This window comes from Hippopotamus amphibius, chromosome 2 (assembly GCF_030028045.1).
Source record: "Hippopotamus amphibius kiboko isolate mHipAmp2 chromosome 2, mHipAmp2.hap2, whole genome shotgun sequence".
In the NCBI taxonomy this organism is placed as follows: Eukaryota; Metazoa; Chordata; class Mammalia; order Artiodactyla; family Hippopotamidae; genus Hippopotamus; species Hippopotamus amphibius.
Genome location: NC_080187.1, coordinates 9,013,885 through 9,040,217, shown reverse-complemented (window position 1 = coordinate 9,040,217; position 26,333 = coordinate 9,013,885). Strand labels below are relative to the sequence as shown.

The window sequence follows — 26,333 nt, the reverse complement described above, 5'->3', positions numbered from 1 at the left end:
CGAAGGGTGGCCGTTGTTATTGGAAGGTGACTACTGGACGGAGCCTGGAGAGAGCTCCCGCTGGTGGAGGATGAGGTAGCATCAGGAAGTCTCAGCTTTCTAACTTGAAGAGGAGCTGGCATCTTAGACTCCTAGTTGATTTTTATTACAAAGTCAGAAAAAGGAAAATAAACCTCTGCCACAACTTCGCAGGAGTCCACCGAAATGTAAAGGAAAGGTCTTCGGAGGGTGTTAAATTCGCCTAAAACAGAGGAAAACGCTGAGCGAGGCTCCCACTCCCACCCGAGTGTCACGATTGGGTGTCTCCAAGGGTCTGGAAGATGCACCTTTTTTTTGAGACCTGGTCGGTGACAGGAGTTTCATATCCCTGGGTTCGTTATTGTTATCTTTGCTTTGAGGGAGAGGGAATCTAATCTGCCCAAGGTCCTAAGTTAAGCGACCAGGTCTGGCAGGTAGTAACCACAGCACGGGCAACCACTGTGCAACGTGGGTGAGGGGCAAGCAACCGAAGGGCAGTGGGAACGAGGGTCTCGGAAGCGGAGGACTGGGTGGACGGTGGGCGCAGGCCGGGGGTGACGGCGGGGCGAGGGTGCTGGCCTCTCACCAACCCAGCTCCCGGAGCCCCGGGGCGCGCCCCGCGGAGCCGCCCTCCTCCCGCCAGCAGGGGGCGCCGAAGAGAAGGCGGGCGGGCGGCAGCGGCACGCCGAGCCGCCGCCACTCCCTCCCGGAGTCTGGACCGAGGCTGCCGCTCGCCCATTCGTCCGCGGCAAGGCTCCCGGACGCCGCCCGGGCGGGATCGCGGATCCGGAGCACCGGAGAGAGGCCCGGCCCGCGTCGCCAGCACCCCGGTCCGCGCCCGTCCGGAAGCGCCGGCGCTGAGGGGGCGGGGCCGGGAAGCGCTTCCGGGGGCGGGGGGCGCGGGCTGGGGCGGCAGCCGGAGCGGCGGGGACGGGCCTGGCGCCGGCGGCGGCGGAGGGGGCGCCGCGGGCGGGCGATGTGAGCGCGGCGCTCTCGGCAGGTGAGGCGCGCCGGTGGGGGGCGGCGGGGGGCAGGCGAAGCGCGGGCGGAGCCGGCGGGGTCGGACGCAGCCCCCCGGCCGCTGTCCGGTTCCCTCTGGGTGCGGCGGGGCGGGAGCCTCCGCGCCTGGTCAGTGCCCGCGGGCCGGCGGGTGGGCGGGTGGCGCGGGCTGGAGCCGAGGCCGGGCGGGGTCGGGAGGCCCCGGGCACCTGCTCCGGCCAGGCGCGCGCCCCCGAGGGGCCAACCCCGCTTGGCCCCGGAGTCCGGACGCTGTTGGCGGGGCTGAGGGTAGCTCTCCGACAGCTGCCCCGGGCTCCCCAGCCTCCGCCCTGGGCGTCTCGGGATCCCCTGCTTCCGGGCCCCTCGGCCCGGGGGGCGCTCCCCCTTTGTACGGGGGAAGCCGGTTGGTTAAGTCTCCTGGAGAGCCGGGCCGGGCCGGGCCGTGGGCACGGCCCTGCTGGTGGCTGCAACGGAGTCCCTGCCCCACGCCGCCGCTTTTCTCCAGGTAAACAGGCGGCGGCGCGTCGTGCTTGGCCCTGGACGTCCCCGTGGTCACTCTCGCCCTCAGACGGTCCTGCCATTCCGGAGGGCTGGGCTGGCCTGGGGGTGTAAACAGTGTTCTTCTAGGCTAGGCGGCTGTCCTTTGGGACATCAGTGGTCTGTGAGTCTCAGTCTTGAGGCTTTCAGCAAGCCTTTTCCATGCTGGGCCTCAGTTTCCCCACTTGATCAGTGAGGATTTTAGCTAAGCTCTCTAAAGACCCTTCCGGCTCTACCATTCTGTGTATGTCTGAAATTGGAAGGGCTGTCCCTGGTTCAAGATATTGGGCATTTCACCGAAGACTTTTTGCAGATGTGGACTTTTTAGCCACTTCATACACTTGGTTTCAGACAGGCTTGAAAATGAATCCAAGAAGCGTTTCTAAACCTTACCTGATCATAATTCATCCCTTGTTTTTGTTCCTAGTAGTAGTCAATCACATCTTGCAGAGTTTTTGCATGTAAAAATTTGTTGTTTTTGTTTATATCTGCCCATTTTCTCTTTGTTCCTTAGTTAGGCCCTCTGTGCTTCACATCTGGATTGTTGCAACAGCTTCTTAGCTGGTCTCTGACTTCAGAAGTCCCCCCCACCGCCCCCCCATCCTTCCTTTATGCTAATGCCAAACTTAATATAGGAAGTCAAAAAAAGAGTGTTTGCTTGCTTATTAAATGTCAAGATGCTGTTTAATGTGGTGGGGTAAAGTAGTAGAAGGCACACTTACAGCCTCCAAGCAGCTTTATGCTGGATGCTGAGACTTTACCTGTGGAAAGGTGATTGATGAGATAAGCCTGTATGCTGTAGAATTAACAGGAAGGAGAGATGGAGGTTACTGTAGGCCAAGTGGTCAAGGAAGGCTTAGCCAGGGGCGAATGGGGTTTGAGCTGACTGTTAAAGGATGAGTAGGACTCAGATAGGAAAACAAGAATCAGGCCCAGTGATCCTATGGAGTTAGTGAGCAGACCAGTCTCCTCCTAGGGAAGGATGCGTAAAGGAAGGGAGTAAGGAAAGATTAGCTGGGCTAGTTCCTGAAAGAACTTGAACACTAGGCCAAAGTTGAAACTAACTATTCTAAAAGCAGTGGTGAGAGGCAAGAGACTAGAGGTGGTTCATGATCATTTACAGGAGGGGAAGGGAGAGGCTCAGGGGGCCAGGAGATCAGCTAAAAGGCCATGGTATTTATACCACTATTCAAAGCTGAGTACATCCTCTGCCTGCCGCGTTGTGTCCAGTCAGTGCCCACCCTGTCTTTTCAAGGCTCTCCTCACCTCCCTGGACCTTATTCTCTACTTCTCCCTAGTCTGTCTCCTGCAGAAGCGAGTTTGTGACTGCCTCTAAGGCCTTGCTCCTCTTGTTCCCCCTTCTGAAGCACTGGCCTCCTTTTTCTTCTCTGTGTAAATTCTCCATTTCACTTCCTTCAAGCCCCTGCTGAAGATATACTTCCTCCAGAGGGTGTTCCCTGACTGCCCTACCCCCATGCCTTTGTGGCACTCAGAACCTAAAGCACAGGATTCAGCACTTGTTCCTTGGTTATTGAACTTGCTCTTGTCCTAACTGGAAGTGGGTGTTTTTTTGAGGGCATTTTGTCTTAATACTTCTCACAAAGCCCTTGTAATATCTGATACTGTAGCTGGACTTCTATAATAGGCATTCAAATACTTCCTAATTTTTGTTGGTAAATGATTTAAATCTTTTGAACCCCCCCCCCCCTTTTTAAAGGAGAATCTTTTATCAGTTAGCAGTGTTCTCTGTCATATATCATTTATGTCTAGTGCAGCCATTCATGGTGGATATTTTCAGCTTTCATTCTTCAGGTGCAGATAACATAAAACGAATCTTTGAAACATTAAAATGTTTACTCTTGATTATGGGAGAGGAAAAAGTCATGTAATGATTCAGTTAGAGGCTGTAGGGAAAGAACATCAGCTTTGGAATCAGACAGGTCTGGCTTTGAATCCCAGCAAGGCTACTTATGAGCCATGTGAACTTGGCAATTTATATAATGTCTCTGAGTCTCTGTTTTCTTATTCATAGTATGGGGATAATAAAATCCATTTTGTAGGGTTTTGTGAATTTTAAAAAGTAAAAAAGTGTATGAAGGAGGTAGCAAAGTTTATAGCACCAATAACTGCTTAATTTCATCATGATTATTAGGTGTAAATTTGTCAAGGTGGAGAAACGATAGGCTGCTGAACCTTGATGTATTTACTGAGCTGTGGATTTCTACATGTCTCTGGATTCTACTTCTACCTTCCAGCTGAAGCACTTGTCAAAAATGTCAGTATCACGAATCTAGAATGCGTCATTATGTTTTATTCCCATTAATTTTCATCTTTCTCTAGTTTAAATTCTGCTTAAAGTTTTTTCAGACAATTGTGTCCATTTAATGTTTTGTAGCCGACAAACTGATGAATTTAGCTTAGCGAATGTCATCAACTGAAGGCAGTTTAATTTCTAATAGTTAATTTCTGGTTGTATTGATGGCATGGAAAACCTCGTGGAAGAAAGCAATTCAAGGTGAGCTTTTCTAATCCTTTCATGGTTAAGAGATGGGACTTAATATATTTCCCAGGTCTGGTGCCCCCTGAAATGCCCACGGTAAGCAGATGAGATGCTACTCCTTGACTTCTTTGAGTTCTTTGCCTTAAGAAAAGCTTATTCACTCTTTTAACTGAAACAGATCTTTCTCTTTCAAGGTAGAATTTTAAGTGTCTAATTGCCCACTTCATAGACAGAAGCAAAAAGAATGGACATTATGCAGAGAAATGGCTGCAAAGTACAAGAACTTGTAACCCCTTAATTATCACTGTGTTGGTATAATGATACATCCTTAAATGAGAAATTTTTTTCCTCTCGGAGGTGATCAGTAAGACTCTAGCACCAGTAAAACCCCTACTTCTCACCACTGTGCCTGAATTAAAATCTTATTTTTACAGGAGATAAGAATTCTGGCTCTGGAGACTGTCAAATCCAGGTTCAAATCCTGGCTCAGCCAGTCATTAGTGAGCTTGGGAAAGCTTCTTAGTCTCGCTGAGTGTTTTCTCATCTGTGGAATGGGGATAGCTGTCATGTCTATCTCATAGTGTTGTGGAGATTCAGTGAGCAGGTAGAAACCTCACTTAGCGTACAGTACACAGTTGGAGCTCAGTAACTGTTATTGCCACTCAGGTTAAAGAGTCCATTCCTATCCACTAGGAAAGCCCAAAAGAAGCTTCTGATGTTTGCACTGACTGAAAGACAATCTCCACTGTCAAACCGAACTGCACTCTCAGAATTAGTGCATCTGAGCAGACTTGGAGAATGTTAACGCCTTGGTAGGAAATCTAACAGTTTGGATAAAAATGTTCTTTCAGGCTCACATGAATTAATGCAGTAAGAACTCTAGACTTGTTTTCTTTTAAATTAGGATGAGTGCTTCATGAATATCCATCACAGAATGCCATTTTATTTATTTTTTTCTTGCATTGGGTTTCAGCAGCACCGGAATGTTTCATGCAGGCCTGGTGTTATTCGGCTGCTGCTTTCTGAAGGATTAGATTGTAATTCACGACAGCTCAATTTTAGTTTTGCTCTAGACCCAGGCAGAAATACCTAGGAAAGTTATTTTTATATCCTTGTTACTGCTGTTACCATGCCTGTTGTCCCCAGTGCCTCCATCTGCAGTCTTTTTAATGACTTTTTGTTTGAGAATGAAAATTAGGGATCTTCAGGTCTTCAGTGCCTGATAGAGAAAGTCTAGCTTGAGTTGTGTCTCCGGTATCAGCAAGTGACTGAAGCCAGCAGGTGCAAATCTGGGTTTGGAGTCATGAACATCTTGTTGGAGAATAACGGGTACCTCCTGGTGCCTTAAACAACTTCCAAATCTGTAACCTTGCTGTCCTTTCTTGGAAGTGTCACAGGGTATTTTTAAATAAAGTGGAGCAAATTATAGAGTGTTTACGGTTTAGATGGCAGTGAACCACCTTGCTAGATTTTTCCTGCTGGTGAGACGATCTTACATCTCTTGGGTGTTCAGCAGGAAAAGCTGAAAGCTGGGGGTGCAGCCATGGTGGCAGTCATGGACATTGAGCCACCAGCTTGCTTTAGGTAGCTAAGAGCCGCTCTCGGCCAGACACACTGCTGGGCTCTGGCCACACAGTCCCCGCCCTCAGAGAGCTCACCACTGAGGGTGTGAGCTCAGCAGGCCAGGAGGCTCAAAAATCAGCACTTCTCAGTTGCTTGGGTTTTACACTTTTAGTTTTGTTCTGGTTATCATTGTGAGGAAATAGTCCAGGGCTTTGCCCAAGGATTTTGTAGAGGGGATTTTAAGGCTCATGTGGGTGTTTCGCCCAGATGACATTTAAGTGTCTTTTCTCATCTCTCTCTTTAGCAGTGTGGGAGGATGTCACTAGTCTAGGTTCTGGTTTTCATTGTTGTTTCCCTACAGCTTAACAAAAGGCACGATGGAGAATTTTACTAGTCAATGAAATGGTGTGTTAAGGAGAGGGCTAGATGTGGATGTTTCCTCTTTCATGAGACACCATGTTACAGTAGGAGCAAATAACTGTTCTGTTCTTGTCTGTTTTCTCTCCCTGAGTAATGCATGTTACCATGTTGATCCTCAGCTAGTACACTTTTTGGTTGCTCCCAAGTCGTGCGTGTTGGGCAATGCTGTTCAGATGCCCAGTGGGCAGCCTAAACTCAGCTTCTCTGAGGCAGAGCTAACCTGCCTTCCAGAGTAGATAGCATCTCTCAGTCTCCAAGCCCTATTGAGTCCTTCTTTGGACTCGTGTCCAAATTGGCTGCCACCAGAATCCAGTTTGAGATTCAAGGCTGTCCACGTTCCCACTGTGGGATTCCTCTTTCCCTCGTCACTCCTCGTACCTGGGACCTGGCCAGTACCCCAGACACCATACATTTTCACTCCACTGTTCTTTGCTTCTGCCATTCCTTCTGCCTGGAGTGTTCTTTTTGTTCCATTTGAAATGCAAAGTCCTGTTCAAATATTACTTCCACCATGAAGTTTTTCTTTGTTCTATTTGGTTAAAAAAAAATTCTCTTTGGTCACAAGTAATCAGTCTTGTCATTGCTCTCCTAGTTCTTTGTTTCTGCCTCTGTAATTGTCAGCTTGATACAATAATTACCCATTTGCAGCCTATCTTTCTCTAGATTCTTTGGTTTTAAAAATTATATATTTTTAGGTAAAATCCTATAATGTCTTAAAAAAACTTTTAGTGAGAATAATATACCTATATGATAAAAAATATTCAAAAAGTATAAAAGTCTGTTTCCCTTTCCTCTCCCCAGTCCGTAGTCCTCATTCCCAAAAGTCACCAACATTAATGGCTTCATGGGATTCCTTCCAGAATGGATACAGCAGCACATACTTGTTCTTTTAAGAAAAATACATGAGGGGAATCACATATATACATACGTATTTTTCTGTATCTTGCTGGTTTGGGCTAAATATTAGAGCTCTTTTACATGTCGAAGGATACAGATCTGTCTATTCTTCTTAATGGCTAGGTAGTGTTTCATTGTTGATTGGTGTTTTTTTTTTTTTGAACCAGTCTCCTCTCCGAGAATTTTGAGGTCGTTGCCCTCTTTTTTTTGCTATAGCAAATAAAAGTGCTCAGTGGACATCCTTGTTTCATATATCCTATATGCTATTGTAAGCACTGTGTATTTGTAGGCTTAATTCTTAATAGTTAATTGTGGACCAAATGGTAAATGCTGTTTACATTTTGATCGATATTTCCAGACTATCCCTCAGGATTACACATGCGTACTTTTAGAATGTGCACAGGTCTGACGGGTTATGAATGGTCTCTCATTTTTCCTTTTTGTAATTCACGTGTCTTGATCTTGAATAAAGCTAAACATATTTTCATATGTTTTGTGATCACTTTTGCTTTGAACTGTTAATATCTTTTGCCCCTTCTTCCATAGGATTTTTCTGTGTCAGCCCAAATCTGTTTGAGTTATAATATAAATTCAGGAATTTGGAAAGTAGCCCTTTGTCAAATGTGCATGTACATTCCCTCAATATGTTGTTTATCTTTTGGCTTGTGGGGATTTTTTTATCATACAATTCTATGTTGTCAAATGTGTTTGTCTTTGTGGCTTCTGGGATTTATGTCATGTTTGCAAAGGCCTCTATGTCATTATTATAAATAAATTCACCTATGCTTTCTTTTAGGTTTTTGGTGATAGTCGTCTTTTAAGAATACTGTCATAAGACTATAATGACATTAAATGGAAAGTAATAGACCCTCCTTACATTCACTAGTGCTTTATAAGAAATTGGTAAACATGAAGCACCTTTGAAAACTTAGGGAGCTGTATTTTCCATTCGTTGGGCTTTTTATTTTGTGTGAACCTATAGTGATCATATAGAAAAGCACTCATTGCCTTTTTGCCTCCTTTGCTCAAATGCAGTGGGAGGAGCGGGGTGAGAGGAAGAGCAGGGTGGCGATGAACTGGCATCTGTCCACCCTTCCCGGGATCAGCCGTGTCTCTTAGATTATGGTCAGCTAGTTTCCCTGTCTCTACAAAGTGACTTTTTTAAGGCTCCTTCAGGTGAAATGTGTTTATTTTTAGTGAGCTTGGGAATCTGGATTAGGGGATATCATTCACTTGTTTTTAGTGTTTCAGAACAGCGTCTTGTCCTGATGCCTGGGTGTGGTCATATGTTCTGTAGCTTTTTTTGGGTGGGAGCGTGCAAAGATTTCAAGCAGCTTTACTTGCTAAGCCTTGTTGTCATATGGTCTTGCATCAGATCTTAGTTTTCTTTTCAAGAGCATGCGTGCATGTTTATTTCCAGGACCTCTCTCCTTCACTTTTCACTTCAAGTCTGTGGGTCGAGCATCCTGGGCTGACTTGTATGGTAATTGACGGGACAGCACCTCTCCCCTGCGGCTCGTCCCCACACCACCTCACTGTGTGAATGGCCTCCCTCCTCTGGTTGCCCAGTCTGCTGTAACTCCCCAGCATGTGGCCGTGTTCCTCCCCACCCGCTCCATCTTCACTCCTCGTGGTTCTGTCTTGCCCTGGCCTGTGCTGGCCTTGCTGCTGTCCTCAGTGCTTTCAGACCTGGCTTCCTCACTGATTGGTCAGTCCTGGGTACCCCCTCACAGTCTGCTCTGGCTTTTTAAGCACCGTTCTCAGTGCTGCTTTGAATTCTGTTGAACTTGGGCTGAACCTGTGTCTTGTTGGAAGCATCTGCTCTCTGTGACTTTCACCTTCGAACACCAAAAGGACCACTTACTTGAGTCTAGATCGATGGTTTCTAATGAATAGAGGCTTTAGCATATGAAGGTAGCTGTTTATTTAAAGCAGGTAAAATCAGCGAGAGTGTGGGGCTCTGATGGGGAAGAGGGAGTAAAAGCTGTGAATGTGGAAGGCATAATACACTGCAGCTGGAGGGCCGCCTGGGACTTTTTTCTGATCATAGCGCTTCCTTCTACTGGTGACTTAGATCTAGAAAAGAGGGAGATTTTGATCTTGAAAGAGGTAAAGGCTGTAGTAAATTCCTAGAGCTGAGATTGCTCAGACACAGGGTAAGTGCACTTGTAAATTTGACGTTTATAACTAAAACGCTCCCTTCTGCCTTTCTTCTCCATCTTCTTCCTCCTCACAGAGGAGGAAGTGAGGGCCCTGGGTGGTAGTAGGAGGATGTTTGTCACTTGTCACTATCCCTTTCCCTGGCCACCACCCTAGGGGAGGAGGGTAACCTAGGGCAAGCTTTCTTTTCCTCCTACCTTTTTCCTCGACTCTCCTGCCTCCCTCACTGGTCCTGCTATTCCCCTTGGGCAAATTAAACAAGAATAAGAGGCCATAGTGTAGGGGGTCTAGATGGCCAGACTTTGCAACAGCGCTGAAAAAGTTAGCCTCTTGGAGCCTCAGTTTCTTCACCTCTCAAGTGAAGGTAATAGTACCTGCCTTCTGGTGGAAGGTCAAGAGGATTCAGTGAAATAATACATATAAGACCTTTACGACATGCCTGGCATCTACCGAGCATTCAGTGAATGTTGGTTATTGATAATGATGATGGACTTTCCCAAGTAAGGGGGGAAGGATAAGGAGTGTGGTGGAAGGTGGCAGTGATCCCCTTTTGCAGTTGCTGTGGCTAGTGTGGGGGTGGCTGGACGAACACCAGGACTGCCCACATCTGAGGCGGTCCTTCCCACAACCCACTGTTGAGACCAGTGGTGGCAGAGTCTCGTCAGCTGACCGTGGCAGGGGCTGTATGTGAGGTGAGAGCTGCTTCCAGAGAGGTGAAAGTATTCTCACATTAAAGAAATTGGAGAGCAGAAAGTGTGTGTGTCCATTGGTTGAATGAGCAAAAGAGGGTTATGAAGAAATTAAGGAGCTGACAATTTTGAACTTCCTGGCAGACCAACTAATACCCTTTTCATGTATGTTTTTAAAAAGAAGTATTTCACGTTCTTATCCAAAGTATAGTTTTTAGAAACAAAACCAAAATAAGTATTGTTAAAATAAGTATTAATGGTATTAAAAATATTCAGTTTTATATATACTTTGTTTTTTATAAAATATAGCAACGTAATTGTCTAGTTTGGCGATGGTTTTTTTGTTTACTATAATGGGACTGAAAGACCTGTGATTAATCAGCTGAATTAAAGAATACTGATTCTGATGTATTTAGTGAGTGGAATAATCAAATTCATTATTGTCTGAAGCAGCTTCCAACTTAGTCTGAATGAAAAACTAATATAAATCACTTCTCTGCGTTATCAAAAATGAATTCCATTCCCATATCTCTCTGAGTTGGGAGGAATGGGCAGTAAGCCTGTATCAAACTGCAACACTGGGACTCCTACTTATCTTTGAATCCCCTTTGGTTTTGTGCACGTAGAAGATTGAAATTGAATGAGTATTTCCTATAAATGTAGAAAAATAATTTAAATTCCCAGTCAGTGTGCCATTTAGTGATTGCAATTAAATCTAATACTTGCAGCACATTTGACAAAGGCTAATTTCCTTAATTTGCAAAGAACTCTGACAATTCAATAAAAAGGCAGATATGGGCAAAGGATATGAGGAGGCAGTTCAAAGACAAACTCAGACAAATTGCCATTGAACACAAAAAAAGATGATCAACCTCATTTATAATTAAATCACATCAAAACAATGAGATGCCACTTTTAACCTGTCAGTGTGGCAAAAGTGAAAAAGTTCAAAAAATCATTATTGACAGTTACCGGGGAACAGGCACTTCATGTGCTGTTGGCGAAAGGACGGTTGCTGCCACCTTTGGGAGATGAGTTGGCATTATTGATGGATGTGAGAAACTAATGCAGCAGCCCCTCTGCTAGGAGGAAATACTATGACTGTTTAAATGGTTTCCTGCTTTTGGTATCACCTGGAGACTGATTAAGTATTGAATACATGGTGACACAGCCATCCATGAGATACTATGAAGTCAGAAAAGAGAACAAAGTAGATGAGTTTGTGCCACTGTGGAAAGATTTTAAGGTGTATTAAATACATTTTTAAAAAGCAGAGTACAGGGCTTCCCTGGTGTTGCAGTGGTTGAGAATCTGCCTGCCAATGCAGGGGACACGGGTTCGATCCCTGGGCCGGGAAGATCCCATATGCCACGGAGCCACTAAGCCCGTGTGCCACAGTTACTGAGTCTGTGCTTTAGAGTCCACAAGCCACAACTAATGAGCCCACGCTCCACAACTACTGAAGCCCACATGCCTAGAGCCCATGCTCCACAACAAGAGAAGCCACTGCAATAAGAAGCCTGCGCACTGCAACAAAGAGTAGCCCCTACTCTCCGCAACTATGGAAAGCCTGTGAGCAGCAACAAAGACCCAATGCAGCTAATAAATAAAAAATTAATAAATAGATTAATTAATTAAAAAAAAGAATAGTGTACCCAAATCATTTTTTTAAAGCAGAGTACAGAGCAGTTTATGCTGATATATGTTCATAGTTTTCTCTGAAAGAACACCCAAAAAAATCTTTCCAGTGATTGTCTTAGGAAAGAGAAACTGGAGAAGAGTTTTGCTATCCATTTTATATTTTTCTGTACTATAGTTTGAAGTTTGACCATATGCATATATTTTATTTTAAAGATAAAATTAAATATTGACCTAACTTAGGGGTAGACCCACTAACATTCCATTCAAGGGAAAAACCAAAACCCTCAAGAAACCAGTGATTAGCCCATGCTGGGAAATTGCTGTTGCAGAGGAGTGGAGGGTTCTGTTTGAACTTGATGTCTCTATAAGAGGTTCTGACTTCCCTTACTTCAGGACCGCTGGACCTGATAAGTCAGGTCTGGGTGTAGAATTGTGATTAAGTATGCCTTTTACTCCCTTTAACCTGGTAATGTGACTAGGACTTAAATTACCTGTAACTTCCCTTTGTGTCACTCTTTGAGAAGCCTCTTACTCGAGAGTGTTGCTTGTTAGCAGCTTTAGGCAGGACTCTGAATCTCATTCTCACTGCCGAAAGGAAGTGTCAGTGTCAAGGAGAGGAGAGTGGAGCACTTCCTTTCTCATTTTGCAGAAAAATGGAATTCCTCTCTTAGGTGTTAATCATGGTCTTTCATTTTTCTCTTCAGTGATTTTCTTTCAAGTGTAGTTCTTTACTTTTGTCTGAGACGATAAAAAGCCACACCAAGGAGGAGGGAGCCTCATTGTGGAGCTATTTTCAGTTTTACAGACTATTTCAGAAATGCTTTTTTGTTTTCTTTTGTCTACCAGTTTTTGCCCAGGGTTCTGCACCTTTAAAAAGCCTGAACCCACCTTCCTTTTGCCCTTTAATTCCAAATGTCACTGTTTACACACCCTTGAGTCCTGAAAATGCTATAATGAATGGGTAACATTGTGTCACTTGGCAGGTGCCAGGCAGTGTCTGTGTTTCTAGAAGGCAGTCTAGTGTGGTCATGAGCATGACCAGACTACGTTCCTAGGTTAGCTCTGGGACCTTTGGCAAGTGTCTTAACTTCTTTTCTTCAGTTTCTTCATCTGTATTATGGGAGCGGTCATAGTATTTCCCTCACAAAGTTGATAAGAGAATCTAATTTATTAATATATGTAAGTTGTTTACCACAAGATAGGCACTCATTATACATAAGCTATTATACACATTCGTTGCATGAATTTCCCTCATTCAATTATTACAGCAGTCATGTTAGGTAGTAGTTCTTCCAAGACCTTTTCTGGATACAGAGATCAAAGTTAACTGACTTGTCCATGGTCATGCAACTATTTAAATGTTCATTGTTATTATTTTTATTAGAAAGTGACACAGCCAGGATTCATATTGAAGTGTACTTCAAAGCCAGTTCTCCTCGTTACCCCATCCTGTCCCCCTTAAAAAAGTCTCTAATAGCTAACCTTGATTGCCACGAGCCAAGCAACCATTGTGCTAAGTGCTTCCTACACATATTTCTCGTAACAACCCATGAGACAAAGACTATTATTATTACCATTAAAAAAAACAACAGCAGCTGAGACTTGGAAAAGTTATAAGGTTTTATTACAAGTGGAAAGCAGGTATCATTTGAATCCGCATCCGACTCCAAATTCATGCTTCTGATGGTTATATTATGATCTTTTCTTATCCTTTAAAAACTGGGTGAGGTGCCCTAAAAGTTTCTTAATGTTGTTTATTTTCAGTAATACATTCACATAGTTTAGAAATTTTAAGAGTCTAAAATGATTCACTGCAAGCCAATGGGCTTTCCGGCTACTTCGTTTCCCTTCAAGAGGGTATTTGTTTTTGTGCATCATTCCAGAAATATTTTGCTAAATCTATATATCTCTTTATATCTATGTGTGTGTGTGTATATATATATATATATATATATATATGAAAATACATACACCTCGCTGTGTCTATATCTATCTATCTATCTATATAGACACAGCGAGGTGTATGTGTTTTCATATCGCTTTATACAAATAGCATATATACTGCTCTGCATCTCATCTTTTTCATTCAGCAATACATTATGGTGATTGTCTCATATCAGTATGAAAAGAGCTTCCTCATTCATTTTTTCTGGTTGTGTGTGTTTAGTATGGACATACCATAATTTATTAGCCAGGCTCCTCTTGATGAGAATTTAGTTTGTTTTCAATCTTTTGTTATGAATTATGCTGTAATAAATTCCTAGAGCTAAAATTGCTCAGTCATGGGGGAATCATTTGTAATTTTGCTGGGTACTACTGAAATGCCCTCCAAAGTATTTGTACCATTTTATACTCCACCAGCAGTGTCTGTCAAATCTATGAGGGATTTAAAAATATATATATTTTTGTCATTCCAAGTAATACATGTTCACTATAGAAGTTTGGAAAATACAGAAATATACAAAGAAGAAAGTTAATACATCTTTACTCTTATATTAATGTAAATATTCTGTATATATTCTTTGATATTATCTCTATGTATATTTAATATTTGTATATGCATATATACTTTTAGAAATATCCTTCTTTATATTCTGAGATTGCCTGATTTTTAACAGTTTTGTTGGTATGTAACTCACATATAAAATTCACCCATCTTAAGTATGCAATTCAGTGACTTTTAGTAAACTTAAAAAGTTGTCAAACTATCACCATAAATCAGTTTTAGACTATTTCCATCACGCATAAAGATCCCTCATGTTCATTTGTGGTTTGTTACCTGATTTTTTGCTGTTATTAAATATTTATTCAGCAAATATTTATTGAGTATCCACCATGTGCCAGGCAATTATCTGGCAGATAGTTAATATAACAGATAAAAATTCTTGCCCTCATGGTGCTTCCATTTTGTGGAACTAACTTTGAATTCTTCTTTAATATAATTTTAGTAATGATGCAGTATTCAATATATAGGTATATCATGCTTTAATAATTCCCTTATTATTGGACATTTAGGTTCTATCCATTGTTTGCTTTGTGATTGAATACAGTAGGGATAAATTCTTGTGCCTATATTCATGATTTTTTTTTATGATACAAAGTGCTGAGTCAAGAGAAATTCCTATTTTAATGCTTTTGTTATATTTGCCTGCCAGAAGTATATGAGAGCACCGCTCTTCCTATAACACTGCCAGCTGGGTTACATTTTTAAGTCTGGGCAATTTGAGAAAGAAGAATTGTGTCTTCTGTTCATTTTTATATTTTGGTTTATTGATGAAGTTGGTAAGCATTTTATCCCTATGTTTAAAGGTTATTTTAATTTTTTTAAGCATTTGTTCATATTCTTTGCTCATTTTTCAGTCTTATATTTGGCTTTTATTGATTTATAAGAGTTTTATACTTCTCTGCCATAGATGTTATATTTTTCATAATTTGTCTTTTTTTGGTAAAAGATATTTTTTAGATGTATAAAAGTTTTTAGTTAAATAGTTAAATCTCCCTTTCTTCTTCTGGTATCTCTCTCTGTGTGCTCAGAAATGCCTTCTTTTAAAGTTATTTTTGGGTATGTTGTGAAGAAGGGATCTAACTTTATTATTATTTATCCATATTATCCCAGCAGCATCTGTTTCCAGAAATATTCCTTTTTCGCTGATTGAAAATGGCCCCCAAAGACCCATCCTGGTCTGATTTCTACCTACCTTGACAGCCTCACGTGACCTCTGCCTTGCTCCTTGTCTCAGCTGTGCCACAGTGCTCCAGTGTTTCCTTCCTTCCTGACTCAGGCTCTCATCTCTTTGTGCATGTCATTTCTTCTGTCTGGAAGACTGGAACATTTCCCTGTAGCAGCCTCCCCCCCAATATCTGGCTAACCTTTATTCATCCTTTAGGTCTCAGCTGAGATGTCATTTGTTCATATGGCCCTCACTGACCACTCCTTCATGATGAAAGATCTCATAGCTCTTATCACAGTTTACAACAAGAGAATTGTAGCTCACTCGGACCCATAGGGCCAGGCATACAGAAGACAGTCAGCATATGTTTCTGAAATGAATGAATTATAGCCTACTCATACACTTTGACATCTATATGTTTGGCTGTATTTTTCTTTTTCTAGAATTTTTTCAGTATTTATTCTTCTAGATCTACGCTGTCCAATGTGGTAGCCACTGCCTGCATGTGGCTGTCGAGCACTTGAAGTGTAGTTATTCCAAAATGAGATGTGCTGTAAATGCAAAATACACATCACATTTCAGAGACTTAGTATGACAGACATGAAATTCTAAGAGTGTTGTGAAAATACCTTTGTAACCTTCTCTTGAGTTCCAGTTTCCTAATCAATAAAATGGAAATAATGGTGAAAAGAAAACTTAGTATGAAAAAAGAATATAAAATATCTCATTAATAACTTTCTAATATTGATGCTGAAATGATAATGTTTTAGATATATTGAGTTGAATAAAATGTGTTAAAATTTATATTTTCACTTTTAAAAATGTAATTGCTAGAACACATTACACATGTGGCTTGCATTTTATTTCTATTGGATGGCAATGTTCTAGATGAATTTTAAAATCATTTTGTCAAACTTCTAAGAAAACACTCCATTGGGCTGCATTATATTTATAAATTAACTTGTGGGGTATGTGTCCATCTTTACAGTATCAAATCTTCCTGCCAGAAGCATGATATGTGTCTTCATTTATACATGTTTTTGTCCTTGTTAAACTGTTATAGTTTTCTTCTTGTAGTTCCTTTTTTTTTTTTTTTATCCCCAAGGTATTTTATACTTTCTGTTACTATAGTTGGTTGTAACTTGTCATTAGCTTACATAACCATTTTTTTTATATGAACAATAATTTTTGAGATCCTCCACTTAGTAGATCCTGATTTTAACAGATTTTTTTCAAGTGAATCTTTTGTATTTCCTATGTAAATAGTCATATCTCCCTTGAATAGTAATTTCACCACTTTTCTAAAGGCTGTATGCCTTAATTTTCTCCTGTCTTGTTGCTTTGGCTGGAACTTCAAAAACAATGTTAAGTAAAAGAAGCAATGGGCAGACAACCTTGTAGTCTCCCAGGCAACTGACAGGAATTCCTTTACAAAAGTTCTTACCAGAGGGTGCCCCAGGGAACACTAACTCTTTGGAATATTAATATGTGTGCCTTGAGAGAAGAGTTTCATGGTTAAATAAGTTTGCAAACTGCTGAGTTAAATAGAATTCTTGTCTGTAGGACTTTGCAGATGGGTTATTATGCTAATATGTTTTTTAATTCCTAGGAGGTAGGGATATTGAGCTTGGGGCTTGGGTTCTACAAAGTATATTTTGGGCAATGCAGATATAATGTCTCCTTTTTAAGGGTGATGTTGCCATTAGTTTGCAGTAGATACTGTTTATTACATTAAGAAAATATTGTTCTATCCTAGCTTATTGAGTATTTTTTCCCTTACTTTGAAAGTAACTTTCTAAAATGCACTTTTGGCATAGAATTGATTTGGCCATATGGTTTTCCTCCTTTGACTTATAGAGGTTGCAAATTAAATTTGTGTATTTCCTAACATATAGCCATTCATACATTTGATCATAATATATTATTCTTTTAATAGGTTATATTTGCTAGTATTTCCTTTAGGATACTAAAGTGAGTCTGTTTAGTGAAGTCTCTTTACTTAGGTAAAGTTGACAGTCTTCTTTATGCTGTTTGCCGTTTTCTGGTGTCAAACTTATGCTGTTTGAACTGAGATACTTTAAATGTTTTAGCATGCACCTAAAACAGTGTGAATGGCCTGAAGATCCTTTGTGCTTTGGCATGTCTGTTTCTTTTTAATTCTGCCAATTTATATTATCCTGAAAATACGTCCATTCCACTCGGATTTCAAATTGATGTCAATCATAAATATAGGATAAATAAGGGCACAGGATTCCTCGCCAGCGAAAATATTTTAACAAATTCTGATGTGATAAAAAAAAATTCTGATGTGATTTATCACACTGATTGATCTTTTTCTGCAGGTCTTAGATTTAGTTGCACATTGTCTGGTCTTAAAATTTAAAACTTTGTCTCTGATTAAATACTGTTCTATATTAATTACTTTTTTGTTTTCTTTGGGCTTAATTTGTTGTTTTTCTAACCTCTTAAGTGATGTCATTTATTTTTATTCTTTGTTGTTTAATCATAAAAATTTTTAAGGCACTGACATTGTTAAAATTTGTTATTTCAGAACCTGGCATTTCATTATGAAAAATTTCAAACATACAGAAAATTTGAATTTTACAATAAACACCCGTATACCCAATCTAGATTCTACACTTGTTAACATTTTACTTTGTTTGCTTTATCACATATCTATCCATCTGTTTTTGGATGCATAGTCAGATAAATGGAAGATATAAGTAAACTTCGTTCCTAAACCTTTCTTAGTGCAGATTTGATGTGAGTTTTCTTATTTTCTAAATAGTTTTATTCCTTATTGATTTTCTCTTTGATTCAGTACTTATTCAGGAGGTGTTTAAATTTCTGTTGATTGGGTTTAAAAACAAAAATGTAAATGTGAGATCTAATTTTGTTGTGTTTTGGCCAGCGAATGCAGCCTGGGCTATATACACCCTTCTGTCGTTTTGAGTGATCAGGGCTGTGGATTCTAGGCAGGGGGCAGCCAGCCTGTCCTGAGCTCGCTAGCACTATGAGCACTAGCTTAGGATGATACACTCCTGACATGTCCATCACTCTTCTGGCTCCTACCATCTAAAAACTCTTCACTGAAAGAGACCAAGCATTGCTCTATGAATTACCAACCCCAAAGGATATAAAGGTGTGTAGAGCTGAAGGGGAAAAAATACACATCAAGATAACCACTCAGATTCTAAACTAAAAAGGGTTTAGCTCCATTCATTGTATCCAGTGTGCTGTATACTTGAAAAATACCAATTGGAAATATACAAAGAAGGCAGAAAATGAATTTACTTATCTTTTACAGAGTACTTCAAATCCTCAAAGGTAAGTGAAATAGGAAAATATATTTCTTAAAAGGATACCAAGTTCTCAATTCGAGCTAAAATGGCTTACTATATGTTACTTGTTTTACTTTGATCAAGATGAATGTTAGGCAGTTAGGACACTTGGCTAATTGATCATTAGGTTATTTAGCTTTAGGTGAATTAACCAAGACATGAAAGACTGAAAATAAGTAAGAGGAAGAATGCCCAGGCAGACCCTAGGAGGTACAATGGCTACAATGGTGGTGGTGGTATTTTTCCTAGGTTGTGTGTATGCCGCTTTTACTTAGGAGTCGCTGGTGAATTATGAAACTCTCTCTTTCCTCAGATTACGCTTCATGTCAGTAGAAATGGACAGCAGCAGTTTTATTCAGTTTGATGTGCCCGAGTACAGCAGCACCGTTCTGAGCCAGCTAAACGAACTCCGCCTGCAAGGGAAACTATGTGACATCATTGTCCACATTCAGGGTCAGCCGTTCCGAGCCCACAAAGCAGTCCTCGCGGCCAGCTCCCCCTATTTCCGGGACCATTCAGCATTAAGTACCATGAGTGGCTTGTCAATATCAGTGATTAAGAATCCCAATGTGTTTGAACAGTTGCTTTCATTTTGTTACACTGGAAGAATGTCGTTGCAGCTGAAGGATGTTGTCAGCTTTCTGACCGCAGCTAGCTTTCTTCAGATGCAGTGTGTCATTGACAAGTGCACGCAGATCCTGGAGAGCATCCATTCAAAGATCAGTGTTGGAGGCGTGGACTCTGTGACCGTCGGGGCAGAAGAGGCCCCAGAGGGTCGCAATGGAGTTAAAGACAGCAGCTACTTTGCCAACCCAGTGGAGATCTCCCCTCCATACTGCTCTCAGGTACGGCAGCCCAGCACAAGCAGTGATCTGCGGATGGAGGCGACACCCAGCAAAGCTTTGCGCAGCCGTTTACAGGAGGAAGGGCACTCGGACCGAGGGAGCAGTGGGAGCGTCTCTGAGTACGAGATTCAGATTGAGGGGGACCATGAGCAAGGGGACCTGCTGGGGAGGGAGAGCCAGATCACTGAGGTGAAAGTGAAGATGGAGAAGTCCGACCGGCCCAGCTGTTCTGACAGCTCCTCCCTGGGAGACGATGGGTACCACACGGAGATGGTTGATGGGGAACAAGTTGTGGCTGTGAATGTGGGTTCCTATGGTTCTGTGCTCCAGCACACCTTTTCCTACTCCCAGGCAGCTTCTCAGCCAGCCAGCGTATCCGAAGCTTTCGGAAGTTTGAGTAACTCCAGCCCATCCAGATCCATGCTGAGCTGTTTCCGAGGAGGGCGTGCCCGCCAGAAGCGGGCTCTGTCGGTCCATCTGCACAGTGATCTGCAGGGCTTGGTGCAGGGATCTGACAGCGAAGCTATGATGAATAACCCCGGGTTTGAGAGCAGTCCCCGGGAGAGGAGTGCGAGAGGTCACTGGTACCCGTACAATGAGAGGTTGATCTGTATTTACTGTGGAAAGTCCTTCAACCAGAAGGGAAGCCTTGACAGGCACATGCGACTCCATATGGGAATCACCCCCTTTGTGTGCAAGTTCTGCGGGAAGAAGTACACACGGAAGGACCAGCTGGAGTACCACATCCGGGGCCATACTGACGATAAACCATTCCGCTGTGAGATCTGTGGGAAGTGCTTTCCATTCCAAGGTACCCTCAACCAGCACTTGCGGAAAAATCACCCCGGCGTAGCTGAAGTCAGGAGTCGCATTGAGTCCCCTGAGAGAACAGATGTGTATGTGGAACAGAAACTAGAAAACGATGCATCGGCCTCAGAGATGGCCCTAGATTCCCGGATGGAAATTCACACGGTGTCTGATGCTCCTGATTAAGATGGTAAAGAAGTGCACCACACAAAGCACATTAATCAATGCCTATTTGTGATTTGCTTTGTTGTAATCTTTGGTTTTCCCAACCATCTGGAAACCTCTCGGTCTCTTGGCAGTTTTTCTAAGGTTTCTGGAAGGAACACTTTGTTGTGTTTATCCTTTCCCCCCACCCTCCCTCCCCCAAGGAGCTCAGAGCACGAAGGGCAGTGTATCCAGGGAAAACACAGGCTGACCATGTTCCTCTCTGGCTGAACTCTTCACCCAAAATCTGCCAGTGATTTAGCTATGCCAACTGGTTGACCCTGCATTCTCTGCCAAGTGGCATACTCTCTCATTGTGTGCACTGGCACCAGTGCATGTCCATGGAGGGAGCCTGGGATGCCGTCAGCTGATACAAATGGGTAACCTTTTCTAATTTAAAATTACTTTTAGGGGGTAGTTAGACAATTTATATATATATATAATAAAGCGATTATTATATATATAGTATATATACATTCTCAAATTTGATTTTATTCTGGTTGAGGTGAATGTAAGAGGAATATATAATTTAATACAATGTGAACAGGGCTTTTGACTCTGTCTCGTCCCTACCTAATATGTTAGGGTTTTGCCCCTTTATTTCCCTTATAAAAGAATGTTAATAGGTTTTCATATATATTAATCATTGTGTCCAAAAGCAAGCAAAGCAAATCACAGTGTTCGTAGCTCTGCTTCATAACAAATACATAAACCAAATGCCATAAAATGTATTCAACTCTAGTTGGAAACCATTTGGAATTTTTGTTAGTTGTCCAGTAGGTAAACTGGATGACCCGTGGTGCTGACCTTTTTACATATTGTAGTGTTATATTAGCCAACCCCAAAGGAGCAGTGGTTTTCAATATTTTTACTGGCCTACGAATCTACCTTCATTCCGTACTGTAGAAACATGCATACCAGGTAACTAAATCGAATCACTCTCTACCATGAGTTAGTACTCGCACTAAAGGAAAGGGATTTGTAGTTCTGTCTACAAAATTCTCCAAGCAGTGTTGTGGTTTTTTTTTCTTCTTTCTCTTTTCAAACAGCCAGTTCAGGTGCACAGCAACTTTTTCTACATGCAGTTCCCAGGGAAACTGCAGAACTTGGAATTTGTACTTTTTGTAAAGATATACTCTATGGGAATTGCAAGCAATATATCTATCTTAGTATTGTGTGTGCTGACGAGAGCCTCCGTGGCTCCCCCACTCTCTGTGTTTCCTGCTTAAAGAAACCAACAGTTCAAAAGCCCTCTAAGATACTCTGTGTGTCACCAAATCTCTGTGTGTCACCATTTTTTTGGTCACGTGGTGCTATTTTTATGTTATGTATTTTTTAGGTCAGTATAGTTGTAGAAAATGTGAAATCTAATGGTAAAAGTGAATTACAATTTTTTTTCCTCTCTTGAGTTTGTAGCTTGAAAAAAGACCTCAAAAGCATGTGCTGGCAAACACATTACTATATAAAAACACACTCAAGTCCTATTTGGGTAATGTTCTATTAGTACTCGAGGAAATGTCTTCAGTTTTATATTTTGTTCACCCGTGTGCTTCTAGTGTAGAAAACGGGCTTTATAAGATTGCTCTGGTACTGTACACTCCGACAGAGAGTAATGTTTAAGCAATTTGGTGTTGAGTTTGTGCTGCAGGCTGTCAGTAAGATATCAGCACTCCTGACTCTCTGCCTGAGAACCTTGGCCCTGAAACTCAAAGCCAGAGTGTCTCCGCAGGAGCACAGCACAAACCACCTAAGAGAAAAACAGAAGCGGAAAGACCAAACTCAGAGGCTAGGAGTTAAAGGAACGCAAAAGTAGGTGTTTGCTGGTTTTCCACGCTTTTTTGGCTCTTTAAAATACCAAGAATGGAGTTGGGGCGGGGGGTGTTTGGGGATATTTTTTTTTGGTTTTTTGGCTTTTGAAAAAAAAAAAAATCATTCAGGCCCTTGTGTGTGATCGCCCCCGGGACTGGTAGCTGTGCAGTAGCACCTCTGCAGCACAGGGGACCTGTCCATGCGTAAGCCTCTGCGCTCCGCACCAGTGTTACTGCGGACACACACACTCGAGCCCTGCTGCTCTGAGGAGCGGCTTCTGCTAACCGGGTATATAGTATGCCTTCTCCTGTCAGACTGCCTAAGTCAGGGGTCTGTTCTCCTCCTGAAGCACTTGCTCAACTCCTGTCAAAGCCCTGTGCCTCAAGGGGAGAATGGACCCCAAGTGTTTACCCACTTAAATATGTTCTGGGGTTTCAGGTAAATGTTTGTGATTTTTTTTCCTTACATGAATAAGTTTGGTTTTGATTTTTTTTTTTCTTCAAAGAATTAAATGCAAAAAATTTGTGTTGTGATACAAATTAAGTTTGTGACAAGAGACGCCCAAATCGAGGACATGAGAGGTCAGGCTCAGGGAAGGAACCTCCTTTTCACTCAGGCTTGGGGCCTTCTGAGAGGTCTCCAGAGCATCCTGTGATAAATGAGACAAGTGAGGAGGGGAGGCACTTGGGGCAAGCGCCTCGGATGTCCTGGTTCTTGTCACCGTGTCCGTCTTAACCTTATTTACATGGAGTTCTTTGTATTTGTAAATTTGTTTAACTGGTTTGAGTTTACCAAAGAGTGACTTATCCAAAATTGTCTTTGACAAAAATATACATTGCTTTGATTGTACAGTTCAGGTTCAGACATTGTAATGGGACTGTTAAGGGGCAGAAAATTGATTGCGTTTCTCTCTAATAATCATGATTCCACGTTTTGCAAGTTCCACTTGCTCCCATTCATGTTGCTAACACTTTACCCTTTCCACTGCTAGCAGTGTTAAGAATGAATTCTCAAGCCATAACCCAGTACTGTAAGGTTCCACAGGGCTTCGAGGGAGGCCGCGCGCAGGCCAGCACAGAGCCACATGGCCTCTCTGAGCGCGCACACTGCCGTGTCCTCTGTGCACGGCGAGGGAAAGATGAACTCCGTTCAGATCGGGCAGCAGCAATTAATTGTGCCTTGTCACATGAGGATGTGCCAGGAGGATTCACGTGACCACAAAACAGAAACATTCTCTCCCCGAAGTTCACTTCATGTCTCCGCAGACGAAGTCCGCTGTGTAACTCCTTAGAGCGACTCTTTTTGGAAAGCAAAGTCCCTATTTCTGTACAGTTTTAGGTTAGATGTTTCATTTATAGCAAATGCAAAGATCAATTAAGATAAAAGTGATATGTGAAGAAATCTTTTACAGTGAAATATATCCTGAGTTCATATAGGTTTGTTCATAATTGAGTCTCTTCTTGAGCTACCTTTTCCAATACATAGACAATGTGAAGACAGTGACAGCGTCCCTTTCTATAGGTGTTTAACCTGTTATTACAAACTGTGAAAACAAAGAATTTTATACTTTTACTAATGTTTGTGGTTTTAAACAGTTATTTTCATTCTAATCAGTTCTCTACCCTCTAATTTCTACTAAAGCTGTAAATACATTTAGAAATTATATTTGTAAATACAGTATATGAAGTCAAGTTAATTTTGGGGTCAGTGGAAAGCCTCCCAGTTGGCTCTGCCTTGGCAGTTTTGTTTTTGTTTGTTCTTTTTTTTTTTTTTTTTTTTTAACAGCGGAAAGGATACTGTCAGTTCACTGTTAAGCAGAATATACTGTAGAACTAAATTGATAACTTCTAAATCTTCCAGAGCATGAGTAGATATCTTTTCTAATGAAAGCCGTTATAACCAAGTGTTTGTTTTCCCCTTAGCCCAGACCATAGGCCTGCATATTTTCATGTGTGGTTTTGTTTTTACTTATGTTTTTACAGCCTAGACTCTAGGAAGAATTTGCAGGAACACAAAACAAGGGCTGGGGGGAGACGTCATCTATGTGAATGAGCTTTACTTTAAAGAAATCAATGTATTTTATTTTAACAGTGTTTCCATTAGTTACTGTGATTTTTCCTGTCGCCTTCGTCGTCATTACTGTTAAATTCTGTGATGGTTTCCTGTGAAGCCTCCACTGAAAGGGACTCAAATATGCAACACCTAAACTATTTTCCAAGGGCACATGCCCCTTGAATGGTGCTTCTAGACTGGTCAGGGTTATTTATTAAATTTTATATATGAAAGTATTGGGGAATTATGTAAATTCTTTATATGAAACTATCTAGTTCATAAATCATAGATTTCATATTACTCAGTGCAACTGAACTGAAAGTTCAGAAGAGTCATTCACATTGTTCGAAATTTGTAATGGTTGTCACACGTCACATATGTCTTTTTAGTAAGTGCCAGAGTGTTTCCACTGTTTCTGCCCAGTGCTTGACTGCTCGGCCCACAAGAGAACCTCTTCTCTCTGGTTCCCCTTGGGTCTGGCACAGATAGGGCTGGTGTAGTTCTCGATCAAGTCCTGGAGTAAGCCTTGCCGCAGATGCGGTAAACAGACCTCTCGCTGCCCCTCAGTGACAAGCGTGCTGTGAATTCAGCCTTTGGACTTGCTGCCCAAGCCTTTGGCTGCTGCCCTGACTATAGTAGGAGGTAAACTTACCTGGTTTCTTCGAGAATGACCATTTTCCTAATGTGAAAACCATCTTTCTCACCACTTTTATTAGTAGGGCTAACATTTTTTTTCCGTTATAAATGGTTGAGCAATTTGAATGACTTAACACAGTGTCATTATCTTGCAATATAAACTGGTAACCTCACAACTCCACACTTCATCACCATGTGAAGTAAATGAAGCTAGCTAAGCGGATGCTGTATCAACTAGTAACTTGCCATTAAGGATTATTTTATAGCATGAATTTAAGACTATTTATTCAAATGATATTTTACTCTTGTATTCATTTTGTTTTAGATTTTGTGACATGAATATTTCAGTGCTGCTTAATTTTGTTCTGAATTCTTGTTTCTTGCTTGTAAATGGCTTTTTTATGGTATAAAGTCAATGGAAATTGCTGTTTGTAAATAAAAATGCTGCTAGAGCAAATGTGCTGTGGTCTCCCTCTGTATTTGTCCCTTCTGGCCTCCTGAGTTTCACAGGCTCAAACAAACATCCGCCGGTGTCATGGTTTCTGTAACCACTGTTTTTGAAAGGTTAGGATTTCATAAGAAGCTCTTGTGCCACTGTGGTGCTGGAAAGAGGAGAAAGAAGCTGATACCTCTCTGACCTCTCTCGTGTGCGGCAGCGACTGGATAGTCGGGGGGCCGAAGTCTGCGCCCAGGATTGCTGGCGAACCCTTTCCCCATTTTCCTGCGGAGGTACCCCCTGGCTCCACTGAATGTACCTTGTTCCCTCCCACCACAAGCTTGGAGGCACACGCGCCCTGTCTGCTGCCCCCAGCTATCTGAAACCGAGCGAGACCTTGTGGGGCCCTCCTGGGTACAGAAGCCTTTCTGTGTCCCCCGTTTCTTGTTTGCAAGAGAAAGGCTTCAGCCTCCTAGACCTTCCCTCAGTACCAAAGCGCAGGTTCAAACAGCTGCTAACCAGAGAAGGGAAGGATTACAGAAATGGAGGAGAAACAGTCAAACTATAGTGCAGCTACAGGCAGGTCCTGCTTCCTCCTCAAGGGAGATACAAAACTATATACCTTTGAGTTCTGCGGGGACTAAGGCCCCCATCCAGGGGGAGGACTTCAGACTGAGCACCAGAGTCCTGGAGCACTACCCTGTTACCAACCAATCAGAAGAAAGTCACACACCCTGCAGCCTGCACACCAAATTTTGCCTATAAACTTCCTTTTGTGGCGTTTGGGGGTTTTGAGCGTGAGCCACCGTTCTCCTTGCTTGGCCCTAAAATAAACCTTTCTCTGCTCCAGACTTTGACATTTCAGGTTGTTTGGCCCATGAACTTGTGTTTGGTAACGTATCTTCTCCCGAGAAGCCACTGAACTCCTCCTCCTCAGATTTTATAATAGCTCAGGCCTCCTTCCAGCAGGGAGCCCTTCCCTGCAGCAGGCCCCTTTAACAGAGCCCTTTATCGAGCTGTGTTTCTCCAGCCCTTCGGTGTAATTCATTGTTCTGAAAAATTAGCAGTTGTATATTGATGAGTGAGATTATTCACTTAGCATTTCTCC

General features: G+C 42.2%; 1 protein-coding gene across 2 annotated transcripts; it reads left to right on the top strand.

Annotated features, from left to right (window-relative positions):
• Positions 1-782: 782 nt before the first annotated feature.
• ZBTB34 (zinc finger and BTB domain containing 34) lies at positions 783-25,242 on the top strand. 2 transcript variants are annotated; one of them, XM_057724474.1, is made up of 2 exons: positions 783-1,018; positions 18,750-25,242. In XM_057724474.1, exon 2 carries the CDS (start codon positions 18,760-18,762, stop codon positions 20,272-20,274), a length of 1,515 nt encoding a protein of 504 aa, XP_057580457.1. In that variant the 5' UTR covers positions 783-1,018; positions 18,750-18,759; the 3' UTR covers positions 20,275-25,242. The 2 variants fall into 2 exon arrangements, with proteins under 2 accessions (XP_057580457.1, XP_057580456.1); XM_057724473.1 differs by lacking the exon at positions 783-1,018 and adding an exon at positions 17,084-18,422.
• The last annotated feature ends 1,091 nt before the right edge of the window (positions 25,243-26,333 follow it).

Coding starts and splice junctions, on each gene's coding strand:
- ZBTB34 (XM_057724474.1), top strand. CDS start 18,760: ATGTCAGTAGAAATGGACAGCAGCAGTTTTATTCAGTTTGATGTGCCC.